Genomic DNA, 22090 nt, shown 5'->3' with positions numbered 1-22090 from the left:
GTTTCACTTCTTGGAGGTTGCCTCAGTCTTCCAAGCTTTCTGTTGAATTGCCGTTGTGTTTTCAACTTACAGATGTTTATTCTTATTCGTTAGCTAAATATTCATTTTTATTTTAGTGTCATTTTTTTCCATGGATGAAATTGACATCTTCCATATCTTAGAAGGTATAGGTTTTTTTTTTTTAGCATTTTTTCTAACTCTGAGTGTTTTGTCTGTTTCTTTTATTAGTCTTTTTGTTAGTTTTATTCTTTGTCTTAGCTGTAGCCTCAGCTGTCTGACCACCTGAGGCTTTTTACTCATATATATATATTTTTTAAGTTTATTTATTTTGAGAGAGAGTGGACATGAGTCGGGGAGGGGCAGAAAGAGAGGAGGAAAGTGAGCATCCTAAGCAAGTTCCACCCACGCTGTTAGTGTGGAGCCCTATATGGGGGTTGGAGCCACAAATCATAGGATCGTGACCTGAGCTGAAATCAAGAGTCGAACACTTAACCAACTGAGCCACCGGGCACTTGTTTACTCATATTTAAAAGTAAGTAATAAAATGCTGGTTGGAAGCCTCACGCGTGTGCGAGGCCTGCCTGACACGTAGCCTTCACCAAAGGATGAAGTAACTTGTTTCCTTGCCTCTCCCTGCCTGGGTAGCTCCAAAGTTAGTACCTCCAGGGCTTTCCATTTGAACATACCAGTTTTTCCTCTAAGGAACCTTCTGGTCTTTTGTTCAGTTATAAGCCTGAATGCCACCTTCCTGGGACCTGTGTGTGGGGAGTGGGTTGGAGGCCCACGTCATGTAGATTTTTAATGAAGCCTCTTGTTCTTAGGGTGATTTTACACTGACCTTCAGCTTTGCCTGTAGTTTCTGCGTGCAGAGATTCTCTCGCTCCGTCTCTCCTGAGAGGAAGCGATGTTTCTTCTTCACCCATCACCCATTTTTGGTGGTCCTCAGTGCTCCCTGATTTTTTAAAACCTTTTCAGCTGTTGTGGAATGAACCAGCCTTTTCCTGATGCCTTTCCCCTCTGCAAACTTGGATTTTAGTTTTCTTAACTTCACCAATTCAGGTGTCCTTTCTCTGTAGAGAAATTTCAAAATTTTGTTGACATCATTAATCTGTCTCTACTTCTCTTGTTTCTTTGTTCCTGAGTTTTGCTTGGTTTTGTTTTTCTAATGATACTTGGATTTCTTTCCCATCTTTTTTATAGGGTTTTGGGAGACAGAATAGAAGGTGAATGTTTTAGTCCAATATGTGTAAATAGAAATGTCTTTGTTAACCGTAATCCTTGGTGTCTTCTAATATTTTATCTAACTTATGGACATTAAACATGGTCTCTGAACATTTTCCCTTTTTCTTACTTTTTTCCCAGTGAGTGTTACATCATAAATGATGCACCGAAGTCATCCTTCAGTCTGAATACCTGTGGCCTTACGCCCAGTTAGAAGCGCTGCATTCCACAAAGGTGGTTGATGCTTTGCATGTTAATTTCTTTTTCCTGTGGCCCCCATTTCAGTTTAGAAGCTCCGAGAAGATTCGATCCTTTCTAGAATATCTTTCTCTTTTGCGTCCCATAGGAGGATTTATTAGTCTTGTCCATTGGACTTCTTTCCGCGTCCCATTGGATGCATCAAATCCCATCACCAGCCTTGTGCTGCTTTGTAAAGGGGAGTATCAAAATAGAGATTTAGGGCCTCAAAATGGCATTGAAAATTATCTTAAATATACATTAATTTTTCTATCCTTTTTCTAGAAAAAGATTATACATTATTTCTGGGTAGTTTGCTAATACGATTTTGCGAAATGTAACGAGGTGAGGCGGCTTCTCTGGGCTGCATGATCTTGGGCAAGTTATCTGCTTTCTCTTTGCTTTAGTTTCTTTCTTTTTAAAATGAGGGTTATATCACTACCCACTTCCGGATGAGGAAACAGCTAATGTACGGAAAGTGTTTAAAGTAGTGCCTGGTTAAAGTAGTCATTGTGATGCATTTGCCGTTACATACTTTGAATCAGAAGTGCAGATTTAAGGAAGCCGCGTGTCATCATATAATTTCTGCCTGTTTAAGACAGCGGAGGAGAGTATCTGTTAATGGCAGATCAGGCAACTGGGACCTGCTCTTCTATTGATGATGACTGCAAATGCTGAATAAAATATACGGGAAAAAATAATAAAATACCTCTGGTTTAGAGCATTAGAGAGCTAACAAGATAGTGAAGACTCAGTGGGCCAGAGTTTGGTGGACCGCGGCCCAAGGATGAGAGACCATCATTTGGAGCTTTCCCCTAGGGCATTTGCCAGTTGGTGAGGCTGAGCAACAGTTTTGATGGCTTCTTGGGACTTGGGAGATTGGATTTAGAGGCCTGACAAACGGCCTGACGAAACCACTTCCTTTGTGTTGCGATCCCCGAGGTTTCCCCCCTTCAAGTAGGGTGAACCCGATGAAGAAAGCCTGTGCGGGAACAACAGCTCAGCTTCCCATTATTTCAGTTTTGAAGTTGAAGTTCAAGCTCGAAGATGAGGATGCTTGCTTGCTGGCACTACAAGGCTCCCGACACAAACAAAAAAGAACCCTCTGTAGCGGAAAGTAACTACAACATATACTTCCCTTTGCAAACCCAATGTGCATAAAAAAAACAATGGGGTACAAGAGGAGGTGAGAGGAAATGAATACAAACAAGCAGAAAGAAAAGGAAAATATAAACAGACCAACGGAGTTCCCAGATACTGAGTTATCAGACAGATTCAAAACTATGTTAATGAATTCAAGGAGATAAAGGAAAAGATTGAGAAAATAGAAAAAGAACAGAAGAAGTAAGAAAGAATGAAATGGAAAATTTAGAATTGAAAAATTATCAATTTGAAAACTTAAACATAGATTTAACGATAGATTAAAAATACATGAAGAGAAAACGCATAAGCAATCAAAGAATTCTGACCTAAATTGGAAAAATATCCAGAATCAAGTACGAGAAACAAAAAGACATAAAATCAAAAGAGACTTGAGTATATTGTGAAGGTCTGACAATCACATGTGATTATAGTCACCAGAAAGAATGAGACGGAATAAAAGAAGTATTATTAGAAGAAAAAACTGCCTGAGAAATTTACAGGACTGATGGATGTCTAGGAGAGTTACGGATCCAAGATTTCTCCACAAACTCTCCACAAAATAGAATGTAATTATGAAACAAAACACAACTGTGATGGCTAATTTTATGTGTCAGCTTGGCTGAGCCACAGTGCCTAGATATTTGGTCAAACACTATTTTGATGTTTCTGGGAGTATGTTTTTTTGTGGACGTGATTACCATTTAAGTAGGCATTTGAGTGAAGCAGATCACTCTCCATAATGTGGGTGGTCCTCATCAGTTGGAAGCCTGAAGAGAACAAAGACTGACACCCTCACTCCTCTACTCCAGCGGGAAGAAATTCTGCCAGGGGACTGACTGCCTTTGGACTTAGACTGTGACCCTTCCCGGGGTCTCCAGCCCAGCAGAGTCCCCCATCCCTCCTTGAATTCGCCAAGCCTCCACCATTGCATGACCCAGTTCCTTAAACTAAATCTCTCTTTTCCTTCTCTCTATTCTGGTGGCTCTGTTTCTCTGTAGAACTCTGACCAGTACAACAGCCAGGGAACACTTCTGAAAGGAGGGAAACAAAAGCCAACTATTTGAGGAGCCCAGGACTAGAGAAATAGCATAGTGGCACAGCCTCTTTCGGTACTGATGCCAGCAGCAGAAAATGACTCCGGTTCAGTGTTTCCTGAATTCCAGCCTATAGGCTCGCTCCTTCTCAGATGAACAGGGTCCCTACTGCAGCAGCAGGTGGACACGGCGCCACCCGCAAGGGGAGTCAACTGGGAGCCACGTAGGGATTGGGATTCAGGTAGAAATTGGGAATTTGGAATCAGTGGTGGATCAAGTAGACCGGACAAGTGCCTCCTTCTCTGCTGGAAGAAGGAGATGATTCTGCCACAAGTACCCGGGTTGCGAAGCACTCTGGATCGCCACAGGCTGGGGGTATCCATCACCATGGGTGCCCCGCCTGGGAAGCCTCTTCGTCCCCGTGTGGCTGGTACCTGTCCCCCCACCTGGACATACTAAGAGGACCCCTGCCATGTCAGGCAGTTCAGCCGTGCCTGTTCTGGGGTCTTCCCCAGCACACCTGGCAGTCGGGTCTGGACAGCCCAGTGCACCCCCTCGTGCAGCACAACGGGGATCAGTGTGAACTTCAGGGGCACTAGAAAAACCGAATGGAGTTTTGAAGGCCGTGATAATTATTTTTTTTTAATTTTTTTAAAATGTTTTATTTATTTCTAGGAGAGAGATAGTGTGAGCAGGGGAGGGTCAGAGAGAGAGGGAGTCACAGACTCTGAAACAGGCTCCAGGCTCTGAGCTGGCAGTCAGCACAGAGCCCGACGCGGGGCTCAAACCCACGAACCGCAAGATCATGACCCCAGCGAAAGTCGGACGCTTAACCGACTAAGCCACCCAGGCGCCCCTGAAGGCCGTGATAATTAAATTGTCATTGGAACCTTAGTCTAAAAATGGAGGACAGGACCTTGTGCTAAATAAGCCTAAATAGAGATGCTTCCTGTTACAACAAAATAACTAAATAGGACCCAGAGTCTCCTAAGCTAATAGCCAAAATATCTAGGATGCAAATGCAAAACACTCACCATACCAGGAACTGGGTCATTTCAATTGGAATGAGAGAAGACAGCAACGGATACGAACGCAGGTGTTGGAATTTTCTGACAAGAATGTTAAAGCAGCCATTATAAAAATGTTTCCACAAATAATTCCAGATCCACTGGAAACAAATGCAAGATAGGAAATCACAATAAAGGGAGTTATAAAAAAAGAACCAAAAAAAGAAATTGGAGAACTGAAAAACATAACAACAGAAAGAAAAAAAACTTGCTGGATAAACAAAAAACTGTGGTAGAGACGACAGAGGGTCAGTCAGTGAACAGAAGGACAGATCGATAGAAGGTGCCCAATCCAGACAAAGAGAGAAAACAGACATCCCCCCCTTTGCCCCCCGCCAAAATGAGCAGAGCCTCAAGGACCTGTGGGACAGTAATGCAAGATCAGCACGTTTAAGGGCAAGGGCAAAGAGCAGGATGTGTTCTGATAACTTAGTGTGCCTGTTGCTCCATAGAGATCCACAGGGAAGGTCAAAGTCAAGCCCAGAGAGAAGGAGCAGGTTTGGATGAGGTCTTCAAGGGCGTTGGCGACCAGCCGAGTTCTCTGAAATTTACCCACAAAACTGTAGCGAATAACGAAAGGATTTTATGCATGGGGGTAACTTGATCAGTTTATCTCTTTTAAAACACGATATATCAGTAAAACCTTGGATTACGAGTTAATGTGTTCTGCGAGTGTTCCGCAAGACGAGCAAACATTTCTAATTTTAACTTGATAAAGGAGCCATGTCTTGCAAAACGAGTAGTGTATGACGCCGAATGTTACATGATCACAACTGAGCCAATGGTGCTTGACGTTCGCTTTGATACACAAGTGTTTTGGATTACAAGCATATTTCTGGAACAAATTATGCCTGCGAGCCAAGGTTTTACTATATTTAAACTTAAAATATTAAGTACACAGTACATTTAAATCTTTCAAAATTTCAAAAGCATTAAATATGTTTCACACAATAAGATGAACGTAGGGGAAGGGAAGCAAAAATAAGATAAAAGCAGAGAGGAGACAAACCATAAAGACTTCTTTTTCTTCTTTTTTAAATATAATTTGTTGTCAAGTTGGTGTTGACAATGTGCTCTTGGTTTTAGAGGTAGAGGCCTGTGATTCATCACTTACAACACCCAGTGCTCAACCTATTAAGTGCCTTCCTCAATGCTCATCACCCATTTTTCCCTCTCCCCTGTCCTCCTCCCCCATCAACCCTCAGCTTGTTCTCTGTATTTAAGAATCTCTTATGGTTTGCCTCCCTCTCTGTCATAAGAGGCTCTGAAATACAGAGAGCAAACTGAGGGTTGCTGGCGGGGTGTTGGATGGGGGGGATGGGCGTTAAGGAGGGCACTTGTTGGAACGAGCACTGAATGCTATATGTAGGTGATGGATCACTAAATTCTATTCCTGAAATCATTATTACACTATATGTTAACTAACTTGGATTTAAATAAGTTTTTCGGAACAGTATGTTTCACACCCCTGACGACAGGTACCCTTCTCTTTAGGTGAGTCGTGCTCCTGGGTCTCTCCCTTGGATTTTCCCAGAGATATTTATGCATGTACGAGCAAATGTGTGTATAAACATATACACTCGAAATATATATTTTGTTCTCTTTTTATACCAGTGATGGTATAGTACACCTGCTGATGCGCACTTTGCCTTTTAGACCACCTGTTGTGCACCCCAGACTTCACCCTGTATTTGAAGAATTTTCCGTATCAGCTCATACAATTTCTTCATTTTTTCCTCGCAGCTACATAGTTTTCCGTTGTACGGCTCTCCCATCATTATTTTTCACTTACATCTCTAGTGATCTTTCTAAATATATCATTTTGCATAAACATGTGTGTTTATCTCTGTGGGATAAATTCTTAGAGGTGAAATTGCTGAATGGAAGGGTATCTATCATTCCTTCCACCCATCCATCCATCCAGCGATCTACCTATCATATCGATAGGTATTGGCAAGTTGCCCTCCACAGAGATGGTAGGTGTACAGTCCTCACAGCCACGTACAGCACTGCCTGTTTCCTTGCACATGACACGCGCACTGTGGTGCTAAGCTTTGGAATCTTTGCAAATCTGATAGGGGAAGAAAAAGCCTCTCAATTCACATTTGCCTTTTTATGTGTTTGATAGGTTTACGAGCCATTGATAGTTCTTTTTACGGACTCTGTTTCTTTTTATTTTTATTCCTCTCTTTGTCCGTTTTTCTATTGGGGCTTTGCTCTTTTTTTTTTTTTCTTATCCACTTGTCAAAGTTTTTATATCGAGGGAAATTATCTTTTTGTCTTTGACGTTAAGGTGTAATTTCTTTTTCTTCTCTGTCACTTAACTCTGCTCCTGATGTTTTGGTTCTTTATTATGCAGACATTTCAAATCTTATGTTGAAATTGTCCATTATTTTTAATGGCTTTTGAAGTTTGTGTCCTACTTAGAAATGCTTTTCCCTCTCTGAGATTATGAAAGAATTTTCTCCCGTTTTCTTTTAATACCTTTATGGTTTTATTTTCTTACCTTTAAGTTAGTCATGTATTTTGGAATTATTCTGGTGGTGTGTGAGGTCTGCTTATGTTACCCATTTTTTCCGCAGCGTAAAAAAATTAAACATTTAAAAGTCAGTTTTCCTTCGGACCCAGGGTAGTCTCAAAATGTCCAGGAACTGCTTATGTTCTAGTGTTTCCATTTCCTTCTTTTGGGGGCTCTTCCATGTTTCCTCCATATCGACAATATTCTCCCCAGTTGTTTCTAACTTTACTCCTGTTTCACTTGGGCCCTTTTCGCGTGTCTTCTCTGTCTTCTCCCCACTGCGGCCCCTGCTTTGTTCTGCTGGTTTCTCAACTACCTTGTCTGCCCTCTTGGCATAATTTCTGCAGTGGTTGTAAGTTTCTCCCACCCTTTCCCAAGCTCGGTCAACTCACATCGCATCATTTCTTGTTACTTTGATATTTTTTCCTGTTTCTTCATTCATGGCTGTGATTGGATCGGAAGTACTTAATTTCTTAAAAATCGTTGGTCACTTCATTGCTTCATCAGATGCCTAATAATGAGAGATCGTCCCCTGCTGCCTGCCTTTCTTTTGCTCATCTGGTTTTATCTTCTAATGTTTTTATATAGTTCCTGAGGGTTCTTTTTCATTATTCATCATCAAAGGAGTTGAATTTTTCCTAATTATTGTGGAAGGTTTATAGAGATTGGAGATGTGGTTCAGGCTAGGTGGAGTTTTTTTTTTTTTTTTTTTTTTAATAACTGGCCTGTATTTTACCAAAGCCAGTGAAGAAAGATTTTTTTATTTTGTGTTGATTTGACTCTATTATTTTCTGGTAATGAAAAGATTGTGTTTGCTTCACAGAAGGAAGGCTGCTTCCTGTAAATAAGTTTTCTCTCTGATTCCTTGTATATTGTTGCTGTTTCCTTTGGGGAAAGAAACAGACAAAAGCCTGGGTCTACACAGTCTCCTTGAGCCAGCTGGTCTACCTCTCCTGTTTGGAACAAGAGTTGTGTCCTTTGCCTTCGAGAAGGGTAGTTCTGCTGGTGCTTGCTGAGTGAGACCTGTAACCAAGCTCTCTGCAACCTTTTCTTCTCTTCTTCCACTTTCATTTCCTCTATGTTAGATGCTTTCCCACTTACATTCGGCCTCTGTAGCCTTAATTGTCTCCTGTTTTGCTGAAATGAAATTTCCATTTTGTTTCTCGCTTTCCTTGTTGATTTTTGGGATGATTTCCAGAGTGAGAAGGGGGCAGTGTTGACTCTCACACGCCAGGCTTGAACTAGAAGTCAGCCTAGATTTTGTTTACGTTGCCAAAGGCCCAATAATTACATCTTTATTTTAAAAGTCATTTGGTGGCATTTTCAGGTGGGAGTGCAGCAGGCCACTAAGATCAATGCACTCTAGCCGAATGTGAATAGCATCCGTAGGCAAGAGACTTTGCCATTTCTTGGCCAATCAGCTGTGCCCCAGTGGTTCAGTGGTGTCTGCTCTGGGCCTTTCCTGTGAGAAGTCAAGGGTGAGTCTCAGAGAAGCAGGCCGTCTGGCAGGTGGCAGGGATAACGCTCTTCAAGGTGAAGTAATGAAGGTCGTGAGCCCTACAGCCCAAGTACCACTTGCTCCAAAGAACAGACCCAGTGAAAAGAACATCTCATGTGTGTGTGTGTGTGTGTGTGTGTGTGTGTGTGTGTGTGTTTCTTTCCAGATAAAGGTTTTTTTTGCTTTTTATCCTGGGAGAGTCCTAACATTTAGATCTTTTTTGGAAGGGTAAGAAAATTTATTTTCAATCTATCATTTTATTACCTTCGGGATTTCGGGCATTGCAAGTTAACGTTTTTTCTTTTCTCTCTGTATTAGGTTTGTCATCACACACACACACACACACACACACACACATACACACTCACTGTGGATTTATAAAGGTCTCATTCAATCGTTTGTCCTTGACCTTTCTCTTCTTAGTACCTTTCTAGAATGTCGCTTGTGTAGATAGACACTGACCTTTTATGATGAACTTTCCATAAATTATGTATGCACGTAGTGTTCTTGGAGTTCCTTTTTTTCCATTGGCAAGATTTGTACTCACCAGTTTCCTGTAGAAGTTTCTCTGTCCTCCCTCATGCTTGTTATTCTATCCAGGAATAGTATAGATGATTCTACCCATTTCGGGTCTTCTAACTTCAGAGTCATGAGCCATGTATAGCTGTGGAGAACTTTGAAAATAGGAAGAAAATCACTCTTGAATGACTGCAGCCAGGCATCTACTACTTGGTTATAATCTAGCTTCCGCTTTGCTTTTCGGGGTGGCTGACACAGGTCATTTTTTCTCTAATGCTTGCAATAAAATAACCTCTCCCGTAGCGTCTTGTGGAAGTTCGGGTAAATGCCTGTGAGCACGCTGCTGTTTTGTGTCATGTGGCAAAGCTCCACATGGAGGCTGAGCATGAGGAGAGTTTGTTTGGTTTCCTGTCATCAAATTCGACCAAGCACAGACTTAAACCACTGTTCAGTCTTGAATGGGCTGCACGGTTTCATCAGGAAGACCCCCAACTCTCTTATACGTGGGTTTTCTGTTCTCCACATGTTGTGAATTGTACTATTTACAGATGGCCTCACTCAAAGCCTATCAAGATTGGAAGGATTTACCCTTTTTTGCATTAATTGTACTAAAATTCCCAATTATCTTTCTCTCATCCTCAGGCTTTTAAAGGCTTTCCAAGTCTTGAGATATAAATATCCTTTGGAACCTGAATTGATATTACTTGTTTATCGGTTGATGCTAATAGAGTACCCACCAGGCATTATTTCAAGACTTTGACATAAAAAGGGATTTTTTTAGTGATTGGGATTATAACTCTTCTTGTTTTAGGGTCTCTGCAGCTATAAACTGATGTGGAGATACAATATAGTTGATTAGTGGGCAGTTTTTAGGCTCTTTCCTATAATGTGATAATATCAGGCTTCTTCTTTGACATTTTAGTTATCATGATCTTCTTATGTCAACATCACTTATTACAATCTTGAGTTACTCTTATAAAGTTATTACTAGCTTTTATTGGTGTTCAAGGTAACATTTATTTTTCATTAAGAAAGTAATCCCTGTTCATCGTGGGAAAATTGGAAAGCATAAATAAGCAAAAACATAAAAAATGACTAAAAGTTTTAAGAAATCCAATCATCCAGGAATAACAGCTGTGAACATTTGGCATATGATTTATCATTCTGTTCTTTCTCATGGAATTCACAGGCTTCTTTTTAAGAAAAGTAAAACAATTGAGGTCATTTAATATAGTTTTCAATCTGTAAGTTTCAGTCATAAATATGTTGTGAATATTTTTCCATGTCAATAATATATCATTTTTATAGCATTTTAATATCCTATCTCAGAGATATAGCAGGTTTAGCCAATGGTCTGTCACTAGACATTTCAGTTGTTTAAACAAATTTGCTATTGTAAATAGCATTAACAAGAATACCCTCATGCATATCCTTGATAATGTTTGTTTAATTATTCAAACGGTATTTATTGCAGAAGAAAGGGAAAAAACACGCACAAGCAAATTTTTTAAAAATTGCATCAAATGAAATTTTACCACTCAGAGGTAACCTTTGGTGATATTTCTTGTGCTTATCTTTTAGTGTATATTTCAAGTTTATCTGTTTACATAGGATTTTACTATTCGTACTGCATTTTCTACCTTTCATTGAGCCATGTCATATATAGGAGAAGACGCAACTCAGAAGTGTAGAGTTTGGTGGATGTCGGCACACTGAACGCGTCTGTGTAACCAGCGCCCAGATCGGAACCAGCATTACCAGTTCTGCAGCCTTGACCTTTCTGGCCCCTGTTTCCTGCCCGGTGATGACCACTACCCTACCTTTCACATGGCACAGGAGTTCTGCCTGATTGTGAACTTTGTATAATTGGAATCGTCACTGTGTGCTCTCCATGTCTAGCTTATTTTGCTTCGCATACTATTCCTGAGATTCAGTCATCCTGCTATGTGTACGTGTAGCTTACCCGTGCTGACTGCTGTGTAGAATTCCTCTGGTGAATATACTCCCCTTTGGTCTTCTGTTAAAGGGTGTTTGCCTAGTTCCCAGTTTGGCTCTATTACTAATAATTCTGTTCTACGCCAGATGCTTTTTCACCTCAGCAGCAAACTTTCCATTTTGCTCTTCATTTGTTTTTATCACTTCAGTTTCTTTAACTCACAAATAGACGTCCTTAGAAATCTCACAAACCCGACGTGATTGGCCAATACCATTTGTTGACCAATCTGTCTGACTTGGATGACCCATCAACAGACAGATAGATAGACAGATACACAGACATGTAAGGGACACAGAAGGGATTCTCTGTTGGGACTTTCTGTCCTGACCTGTCCTAAGGTGGTGATCTACCAGCTGACCTCATGCCAGTAACATACTTTAGCACCTCGTATTGCAAATCACCTCTCATTTTTTCCTTTTCATAATTGTCTGACTAACATTATCTATTTATGTCTCCAGATGAACTTTAAGACAGCTTTGCCAAGATAGGAGTAAAAATTCAAATGAATGTTTTATTGACTGAGGAATGTGTCACTTCGCCTGGGAAAGATCTTCCATCTTTACAGTATTAGGTAGCCTCATAAAGGAAGAAAGAATACGTAGGAGTTTATGCATACTTGATGATAACTTAAAAATAACACCCAACCTTTTGCTGCATGAAACAGGAAAGTTCACATAGCAAAACATAAGATGAATAAAATTAAAAAGCAAGTGACAATTTGGGGAAAAACAGGACAGATGATTATTTTAATATACTAAGCATCCTTTTAAAATACCAAGAAACACATAAGGTTCTCTAAAAGATAAAATTACAAAACTCATGAAAATAGACAATTCTATAACCACAGGGTTTAATGATATATTCCATATGACTAGTAACCAAAGCACTACTAATTATTATAGCTTGTCATTTTCATTTAATAAGATTTGAGGAATACAGGCTTTCGTATATCCTAGTAGGAGTAATACAAGAGTAAATTTTGTAATAGCAGTCTGGTAGTAATTATCAAATGTGCCTAAGCATTGACTTGCTGTTTCAATTTAAGAATTTTCTTTAAGAGTCTGCAACGATATATGTACAAAGGTGTTCATCTTGGGGCGCCTGGATGGCTCAGTCAGTTAGGCGTCCAACTTCGGCTCAGGTCATGATCTCACGGTTCATGGATTTGAGCCCCGCGTCGGGCTCTGTGCTGACAGCTCAGAGCCTGGGGCCTGTTTCAGATTCTGTGTCTCCCTCTCTCTCTGAATCTCCCCTGCTCATGCTGTCTCTCTCTCTCTCCCCGAAATAAATAAAACATTAAAAAAAAAAAAGATGTTCATCTTAGTGTTGTTATGATAGAAAAATATTGGAAATAAGCAGAAAGTATACGAGTATGTTTGGTTAAATTGTGCTACCACAATTTAACTATGGAATCGTGGAATATTTTGCACCCATAAAAACATCTTAAAAGGAAAGAATTTCATGACGTATTAAGGGAAGAAATCAGATGAAAGACACAGCATGTAGTTCACCAAAAGGATGTGTTATTACAATACTGTATTCTCTCTGCTACCATCTAAGTTATAAACCAGAGAGATCCAAGAGCAAAAGCCCTGTTCTGGAGGCCAGGCGCTTCCGAACCAGTTTGGGTGTTGGGAAACCCTCTTCCATTTCCTGGGTCTCCTCTCTTTGATCTGTAAATGAAAGGGTCACACCTCAGCGACCTGTGACTCAGGGATGTGAGTCTTCTCCAGCTCGGGAGGTGCCGTTTCTGTCGTTGCATGGGCAGCGACTGTAGAAAAGGAAGATGCTTTCCCCATTTCCCCAGAAGGTTTTCTCCTTGTTCTCCGCCTTGTCCATTCAGGGCTACTTTCTTTATTTCTTTACAGAAACCTTGACCTGCTCATCGCTCTTTGTAGATGTGAGATGGTCAGAGCTGCCACTTCTGTCTTTCACTAACCAGACATCTTAGAAGCTCATTTAGAATTCTCAGAAACCAAAAGCCAGTGAAGTGAAGGGGACAGATCTATCACCTTTGGGGGAACTCCAGACGGCCATTATCACCTTTAATGGGGTGTTTTGAAGGAGGCAGTCAGTCTGCATTTTCCCTGTGCCCTCTGATCTGTTTCTGCCTGCTCATGGACGGATTCGAAGATGGCAGCTGACGGAGCGTGCCCTTGGCCTTGCAGCCTGCCAGCGCAGTGTTACTTCTGATGTACTGCTGCGGACCGGTAGACGGACTGGGTTCTCTGCCTCCCCCGCGGCCCCACCACCCCACCCAACACCATGTGTGTGCAGAGTGGACCACAGATGTACTTTTGACAAATGGCATAAGTGGTGTGAAAAAAATTTTTTTTTGTTTTTGAAACAGTTGGGATTCCTGTTGTGATATGTTGGCTACATTTTGAGGTTAATTTGCATCATACAGGCATGAGGTTTTAAATCCTTTAACAGAAGACTTTTAAGGACTGGAACTTCTCTGTTCTCTGTGTTAATTGCCATTATTTGGAAACTAAAAGAGCAGGTCACCTTTGTATGAACAGCAACCAAGTAAGGGGATCGCCTCTTATAACGTGTTAGAGAGAGAGGGCCGGGCACTCTGGACCCAAGTGGGAAACCCTGAGGTTAGAGCCCCCTCTGCATCTCACAGGAGGGCGTGCAAGTGCAGTAAAGGCGTGGACTCGCAGCCGGATCTACACACAGTCAGACCCTAGCTGTCTGTTGTCATTTATCTGTTTTACAGCCGGAACATGGAAGTACAAATCCACACCCTCTCATCTGGGAGTGGTGGCAGTGGTTGTGGCTGCTGTAGAATTTCAGAGAGTTAAGAACATCAAGCGTAATACATCATATCTATATCTATATCTTTGTCTGTACTTATAGCTCCTTTGGAACATAGTAGCTGTTCAGTCAATAACGATCTATCAAAATCATTTAACAATTTAATAATTTTTTATTATCGTATGGTTGACATCCCATGTTATTTATATTAGTTTCAGGTCTACAGTGTAGTGATTTGACAAGTCTGTACACTCAGTGCTCACGACGAGTGTTCTCACCGTCTGTCAACAATGTTATTAGATTCTTGGCTGTATTTTCTATGCTGTACTTTTGACCTTCATGACCTATTTCTCAAAATCATTTTCATCACTTTTATTATACTTCTCAGCATATTCCTTGGACAGTGCTTCGAATGTTTGCTCTAATTATGGTGAAATCAGATTAGTTTTGTTTAGTGTCAGGTTTACTTTACTTTATATGCTTATGCAAGATAACCTTACAGACAAAAGTGTGTATAAAACTTGAACCTTTTAGTAATAACAATAAGTAATAATAATATGCTATTAATAATTAGTTAACAATAGTAATAATAATAAGCAGCAGCAGTAGCACTGCCTTTGCAGTGAGTGCTGTGAAGTCTGTCCGTAATTATCCCAATCAAATCCGCCCTCCCCTTCAGACATCCCATCTTGCTCTTTAGAGTTTTACCATATTGATCCCTGAAAAATACATGATTTGGGATTTTATGCTTCTGAACCGTTGGTAAACGGGATTATAGTGTGTGCCTGTTGCACGTGTGTGTGCACATGACATGCTGTTTTGCGCCAACGTTATGTTTTAAGACTCACCGTGTCGTTGGATGGACCTGTGGTGTGCTCTTCTTCACTGCAGGGGGGGCTCCATTATACGAACTAAATATACATATCTGGTGACCTTCCCATTTATGGACGTGCGGGGTAGTTTCCAGGTTTTATTTGCCGTGTTTGACTTTTTGCTTTTTTGAAGGTGACTGCTAGTCATACCTTCTGTGAGGTCAAACTGTGTGAAATGGGCACTTTTATAGACCAGAATGGTGCAAGCTTTGAAATTTCACGTGAGCCCACCAAATGCCTGCCTCCCGACGCATGTTTGCAAGATTATATCTGAGCATGGACCCAGGTGTGGTGGGAGCTGGTCCGTAGGGGACACGCGTCGTCAGCCTTGAGAGTGGCGATGGTGCCCCAAAGCAGCGCGCCAGTCTGTATGCGCTGTGTGAACGCTGCGGCGTCCCTTCTCCTCTCAACGCTTGATAAAGGCTTTTCACGTTGCTGGGTATGAGGTGCGGTTTTGCTGTGCAATTCTGTAATTCCTGGTGAAATTAAGCATCTTTTCCTCTTTCCTCTGTTGCTTCTGTGTAGACACGTGCAGGTGGCTTTGGAAGTGGCTGATGGGGGGAGGTGGAGGTGTCCTGAGGCACAGGCTAGAAAAAGCCGAGGTTGCCACAAGGAGACTGTTGGTGGCCACATGGATGGTAAAGGTGTTTGTGCTGAGGGCTCAGGAAGGGGAGAGGAGGCCGGAGAGAGAGCTTCCGTCTTCTGAGAGAACACAGGTATCCTCGTGACCAGAAGGTGGTAAAAATAGGAATGTTCAAAGTACTTCTGTTGAGGTCTCAGACAGAAATGAGGAACATGTTACTAGAAGTGGAGGAATTGGACCCTTGCTCTAAAGTGGCAGCGAATTTGGCCAAGTTGTGTTCTAGTGTTTTCTGGGAGGTGGAATTTGTAAGTGATGAGCTTGGGCGTTTGGCTGAGGAGGCGTCTAAGCAAAGTGTTGAAGCGTGGCCTGCTCTGTCCTTGCGTGTAGTAACATGTGAGAGCAGAGAGATGAGCTGAAGAAGGGATTTTTAGGCAGAAGGAACCCAAATGCAAAGATCTGTGGAGTTCTCTGTCTATCCATGTTGCAAAAAAATGAGAAAGTGTGTTTGGGGAGAACATCAGGGGTGTGGCTGGGCAGCCACTTGCTACACGGATTATGAGAACGACTCGGGAACCCAGTTGGCCGTTTCAGCAGAAACCAGGAATGGAGCCCCTTGTTACTCAGGAAAGAGCCACAGAGGACCCTCTTGTGTGATGGCCTGGCCTTCTGTGCCTCACGCGGGAAGCCAACAAAGCCTTTGAGAATTTATATCAGCGGGAGCACTGCCAGTGTAGACCAGACAGAGCCAGGATGAAACGGAGGCAGCCTGATGGTCCTCCGAGATTCTGCGGGCCGGGCTGATAGAGCTCTCTGGCTACACACGTTGTGTTCTCCTTCAGGGACGGGGAAGAAGGATCCCGAAGGCAATTCGGAGGTCCCTGGAGCTGCTGCTGCCCCCACGGCTGGAGGTGGGACTCCTCCTGTGGCCAAGGGAGTGGGGACAGCCACCTGTGGGCTCGGAAGGGAGGGCCGCTCACGGGGGTGCAGGAGAAGGGACTTGTTCTTGAGCCCTAAAATTTAATGGAATTTGCTCTGCTCTCAGATTTACTTGAGACCCAAGACCCCTTCCTCTTTCCGGCTTCTTCCATCTAGACTGGGAATGTCAATCCAGTGCCTCTCCTGTGTGGTCCATTTGGGGACAGATGACTTGCCAGATTTCACAGGGTCACAGCTGGAAAAGAGTTTTTACCTCAGGATGAATCATTGCTCATGTCTTGCCTGTACCTAAGTTAGGTAATATTTCAAGGAGATTTTGTACGTAGAGTTGATGCTGGGGTGGACTTAGGTGGGATGGGCTGAATATGGTTTGCATGTGAGAAGGCCATGAATTTGGGGAGCCAAAAGGTAGAGAGTGTGGGCTGCTCTGTCCCCCCAAAACTCATATATTGAAGCCTTAACCCTGGTGCCTCAAATTGTGACTGAATTTGGAGATAGGACATTTAAAGAGGCAGTTAGGTTAAAATGAGGTCATTAGGGTGGTCTGTAATCTGTTATGTCTAGGGTCCTTATAAGAAGACATTCAGACATTGATACGTGTGGAGAGAATACCGTGCGAACACACAGGGGGAAGATGGCCATCTCCAAGCCAAGGAGAGAGAGGCTTCAGAAGAACCCAACCCTGCCAACACCCTGATCTCAGACTTCTAGCCTCCAAAACCGTGAGGAAAGTTTCAAGCCACCTAGTCTGTGGTGCTCTGGTATAGCAGCACCTGCCTGTGTGTCGGTGCCACTCTGTCTTAATTAATGTAGCTTTATAATAAAGGCATTTCGAAATGAGTAGAGGTAGAGAGTAGATGTTCATCCTTGTTCTTGACCTTAAGGGAGACCATTTGGTCTTTTGTCATTGAGCATGATGTTAATTTTAGTTTAGGTTTTCTTTCTTTTTCTTTCTTTATTGCTTGCTTTTCTCTCTTTCTCTCTCTCCTTCTCTCTCTCTCTCTCTCCTCCCCTACCTCTCCTTCCCTCCTTCCTTCCTTTCTTCCTTTCTTTATTTTATTACTTTCTCCATTTTATTACTTTCTCCATTTTATATAATGGAGGAAGTTTCCTTATAATCAAAGTTTGCAGAGGGTTTCTGCCGTGAATGGGCATTGAATCGATCATACAGAGTGTCCACTTTATTCCATTAATGTGGTGAATGACACTGGTTGATTTTGAATGTTGAGCCAACCTGAGATTGTTTAGGTAAAACCCACGTGGTCATTATATATAATAATCTTTTTGAAATCTTGCTGCACTGGTTTTACCAATACTTTATAGAGGAAGGTTGCATTGAGGTTTATGCTGGTCTTTAGTTCTAGGCAATTTTCTGGAATCAGGTATTTGGTTTTACATCTGGGTGCAGCCATTCATTAAAAATGATTTTTAAAAAATATAGTTTCCCATCATTTCTAGGTATTGCACTGCTGGGAGGTGCTCCTTTGAAATACTGTCTTTTCTACCACTGAGAAAATGGCCAAATAAGAGTATTTACTATATCTTTTCCTTTTGTAGAAGAGAGTTTATTGATTCCTAGTTTGTATTTTATAGCCATGTGATGAAAAGTTCGGGGGAATACAGTGTATTTAGGATACTTTAAAAAGTATTATAATTTATTTTATTTTGGAATTATATATAATAGTTAGAATTTAAAACTTCAAGTCACAAAAATTTAGAATCTTTGGGTCATAGGATTTTTGGTGTTCAGTGGAAATCCACACTAGCTCTCTTGTATGCTTCATTGCGTCGAAAAAAGTAATTTGTGTATTTTTTTTCTGATTTAAGGATTGGGTGGGATGAATGAGACTCTGGCAGATGATCAGCTACTTTCTCTCTGTCTCTGTTGCCTTCCTGCCATTGTAAATGTTTGCTGAGTATGAGGGCAGACAAGACACCGTCTTAGACAAAACTATTCATTTTGTGCTAATAATGAAAATGGGTTGATTTTGGTCCCTGGAGTGCTTTCCTCTTGCCCTCAATTTGTGGTCTTTCCTTGATTCCTCAGGCCTCGCGCTGTCGTCTGTACTTGGCATTAAATCATGGGGAGGAAGCTGGACCTGTCCGGTCTGACCGACGACGAAACGGAGCATGTGCTGCAGGTGGTTCAGCGGGACTTCAATCTTCGCAAAAAAGAAGAAGAGCGGCTCAGGTGAGGTGCCTCAGTTGGCCCCCCGGGCACTGCGGGACAGCTTCCCCGGATGCTCCTCTCCGCCAGCCCTGGGTTTGAGGTCCCTAAGTCACACACAGCCACTTCTGTTTCTAGGAAGGCTGCCCTTGCTTTGTAGAGGGGCCCGCCAGCGTCAACACCGGGCACCGTAGCGCCAGCTCAGGAAGGTTTGCTTCGGGCTTCTCGCCCTGTGCATCTTTGGCTGTGGGCGGGGTACAGCGTGTGATGGCAGTGGCTGTTTGGGGCTGGCGCTTGGCTTCAGTTTTCCTGTTTGCAGGTAGTGCTGGAGAAAGGTGTCCAGTGAACAGTTTGCTCTCCTGTTAGATGCTCCCCTCCTGTGAGGCAGAGAGTGAGTCTGCAGACCGGGTGAGAAGGAAGGTGCCCATCGGGCTGGGCTCAGATCGCCTGGTCTGGCACCGCCCTCCTTCTATTATAGAGGAGGAAACGGAGGCCCAGAGAGGGGCTCTTGCATATCTCCAGTTGGCATTTCCTCGTGGATTGTTCTGGAAAATACATTTGCTGCTCATCTGGGTAGAAATGACTAACTTTGGAAGAAGTTGGAGTGGTCAAAGGGAGGTCCTGTGGGTTGGGTCTAGTGTGTGGAACTAGACGGTAAGTCATCATTAGCTGCCCTCCTTCATCCGTCTGTTATCCCTCGGGATCTGATGGGTTTATCACAGCACCGTCTTCCCCTTTAGCCACCGAGCTCAGAACTGCATTGTAATTCCACCGCTGATTTGGTCCCCACGCAGGGCTGGGCCAGGCACTGCTGATCAGCCTCCTCACCATTGGTCCCCGATTTTTCCCTGAGTCGAGCTTCTGTCACTGTCACTCCAGGAACTGCCGTAACCTTTCTTGCCTCCTGCCCTCACTCTGAGTAGCCAGGGCTGTGCCATAGCTGAGCCCCACCCGTGTCCTTTCTACTTGGCTTAAAATGTGGATTTTTTTTCCTTTTCCCTTGGGGCACCTCAGACTTCCCGTTTCTTTACAGTATTACTTCCCGTGCTAGATTATAAGCACTCTGGTCTAATCATCTCTGGGTCTGTCATGGGTTTTTTTGGTCTGTCATATTGTATATGGTCAATATGTGCTTGTTTGAGGAAAGAAAAAAACCCAGGCTGTTAATGAAATACTTGATTGGTTTACAAACAACGGGCCAGGCGTGGTGCAGGCGGTTGGGTACGTAGTGAGCAAAACCCGGCTTTGTGCCATGGAGTTGATGGTCCAGAGCTGAGCTGATGAGCGCTGCGGCCGCCAAGCCGGGGAGGCCGCCCAGCACTTGACTTGGGACGAGCCGGAGCTCGGATGGACCGTAAGTGTAACCTCCACACCACATTCCAAATTTAGTGCCAAAACACGTGTTGTATCTTCATAGTATTTTACATTGGCTTCATTTTTGAAATGCTAATGTTCTGGTAGATGAGGTTAAAGAAAAAGCATTCGAAGTAATTTTCGCAGTTTCTTTTTACTTTCTTTAGCACGGCTACTAGAAAATTCAACAGTACGTATCTGTCTCATGCTCTCTTTCTGTTGGATGGCACTGCTCTAGAGAGAGGGGAAATGAACAAATAAAAATGTATGTAGGCACGTTCAGTAACGGCGAGAGCCGTGAAGAAAAATAAGGCAGGGAAAGGGACAGAGGCTGGAGTTGGGGGCAGGTGCTGTTTTCCCGTGGGCTGCTCAGGGAAGGCTTCTCTGGGGACACTGGGGACATTTGGGCAGAGATCTGAGGAGAGCGAGGGAGGGAGCTCTGCAGTTCCCTGGGGTGACATCAGGCACAGCAGAGGGACCCACAGATGTCACGTTTCTGACTTATGCGCATGCCTTGGTGGTTTCCACGAGGAACTAGGAGGGAGCGAGCCAAAGAAGCATCGTACAGAAGTCTCAGCAGCAGCCTGAGCTCAAACCATGTAGTAAGTAGAGAATCTGTGGTAAAGCCCTGAATCTCTCTCCCAGTTGAGGAATGAAGGGTTTTTAGCCTGGGAGGCATGAGCTGACATCTGCTTTATAGGGTCACTATGGCTGCGCATGGTGCGGGGGAAGGCATCACAGAAAGGGGGGCCAGCAGCCGAGGAACTGATAGGAGGCAGCCGTCCAGGTGAAAGGTGATGCTGTCTCAGAGCGGGGGAAGGGCGGGGGGGGGAGAGTGGTGGTCAGACCCTGGATGCATGTCAGAGGTAGAGCCCCCAGCACCGCTGCGTTTCCTTACTGGGATATGTGCAGAGTCAGGGAAGACTGGGAGGCTGAGCAAGTGAGGTTGCCTGTCACTGAGCAGAGAAGACGGAAAGGCAGAGGGTTGGCGGTCAGCTGGGACGGAGAGCTGTCTAGCGGAGTGTCAGGGTGGCATTTGTGTGTTTGCGTCTGGCGTTCAGGTGGGAAGTGCAAGCCGGAGACAAACGTTCTGTGACAGAAACGGCCACCACAGGGCGGGAGAGCAGGCAGAGCTGGGAAATGCGGTGTAATGCCCGTCAGCACCAAGGCTGTTGGGAATTCGTGGCCACTAATTTACACTGAGACCAGTTTCAGCACGGTCGTGTGCGTTTGTCCTACATTATTCGGCTCCTCTCCTCAACAGGACCATCAGCAAGAATCATGTCTAACTCCGCGTGTGTCTCGAGCTCTGGGCACTGGGCCTGGCACGTAGTAGGTAGGCATGCCCTAAATACCCGCAGGACGGATGGATAAATGGAGATTGGCTGTCAGCCATATGGCCGTCTTTATGTGTGGCTTGAGGAAGCAGTCTTTGTGGTTTCTAGGAATCCTAAGGACCGGCTGTGTATCACGCCTCATCTCCTGGGAGCTCAGGTCTGGGTAAACCAAGACCGTACATAGTGTCTTCTGACTGTGGACACTGGCCTTGCCTCCACTGGAGTCGTGTGCTGGTCTGTGTAGAAGAGTTGTTTATGGCTCGGTTTGGGGAGAGTGATTTTTAAAGGCAGTGCAGTTGTGACTACAGGAGCTTGACAAAGCGGGCGCCATCTTTCTTTGAGGGCTTGTGGTCTCGGTGGCCAGTAGTCAGTGACCCGGCTGCAGTTCTTCACAAACGCTCAGTCCTGGGAAGCTGCGCGTTGAGGAAAGAACGATACTGGGAGCCGTCAGTGCCGGTAGACGAGTGACACAGCACCTCTCCTGGTCCTGGGAGTGGACGCTTTTCCTCTGAACAGGGCCGTCGCTGTCGTCCTGCCCAGAGCCCAGGCGACACGCCTCCACGGATGGCGACCAAACCCTGAATGGTTTTGGCCCTCGACCTTATTGGATAAGAAGAGGTTGAGACAACACCACCTCAAAACCACCAAAATCATCAAAGCGTTTGCCTCCCCTCTTTGGTATTGCTTGGATTTAGGGTGCGTGGGAGAGTCCAGGAAACTGTGTTATAGGATTTTTGAATTCTTTAATATTTGCTTTAATGACCATAAGACTCAGGATGGAGGACATTTATTTTCAAGTTTTAAATTGAATTACACGTCTTTTCTCCTGATCGGCTGTTTTTTATTTAC

General features: G+C 43.5%; 1 protein-coding gene across 1 annotated transcript in view; it reads left to right on the top strand.

The window, feature by feature from the left end:
- LOC120235079 (myosin VIIA and Rab interacting protein) overlaps window positions 1–22090 on the top strand; it is a 327535-nt gene that overhangs the window by 35713 nt on the left and 269732 nt on the right. The window contains exon 2 of the mRNA XM_039237197.1: window positions 18432–18575. Coding sequence (XP_039093128.1) covers window positions 18466–18575 — 110 coding nt within the window. The 5' untranslated portion in view covers window positions 18432–18465. The remainder of the gene's footprint in view (window positions 1–18431; window positions 18576–22090) is intronic.

The sequence above is a fragment of the Hyaena hyaena genome, unplaced genomic scaffold, assembly GCF_003009895.1.
Source record: "Hyaena hyaena isolate Hyena2069 unplaced genomic scaffold, ASM300989v1 scaffold_121, whole genome shotgun sequence".
Lineage (NCBI taxonomy): Eukaryota > Metazoa > Chordata > Mammalia > Carnivora > Hyaenidae > Hyaena > Hyaena hyaena.
The sequence above is the reverse complement of the archived record's forward strand: the minus strand, read 5'-3'. Positions and strand labels throughout refer to the sequence as shown.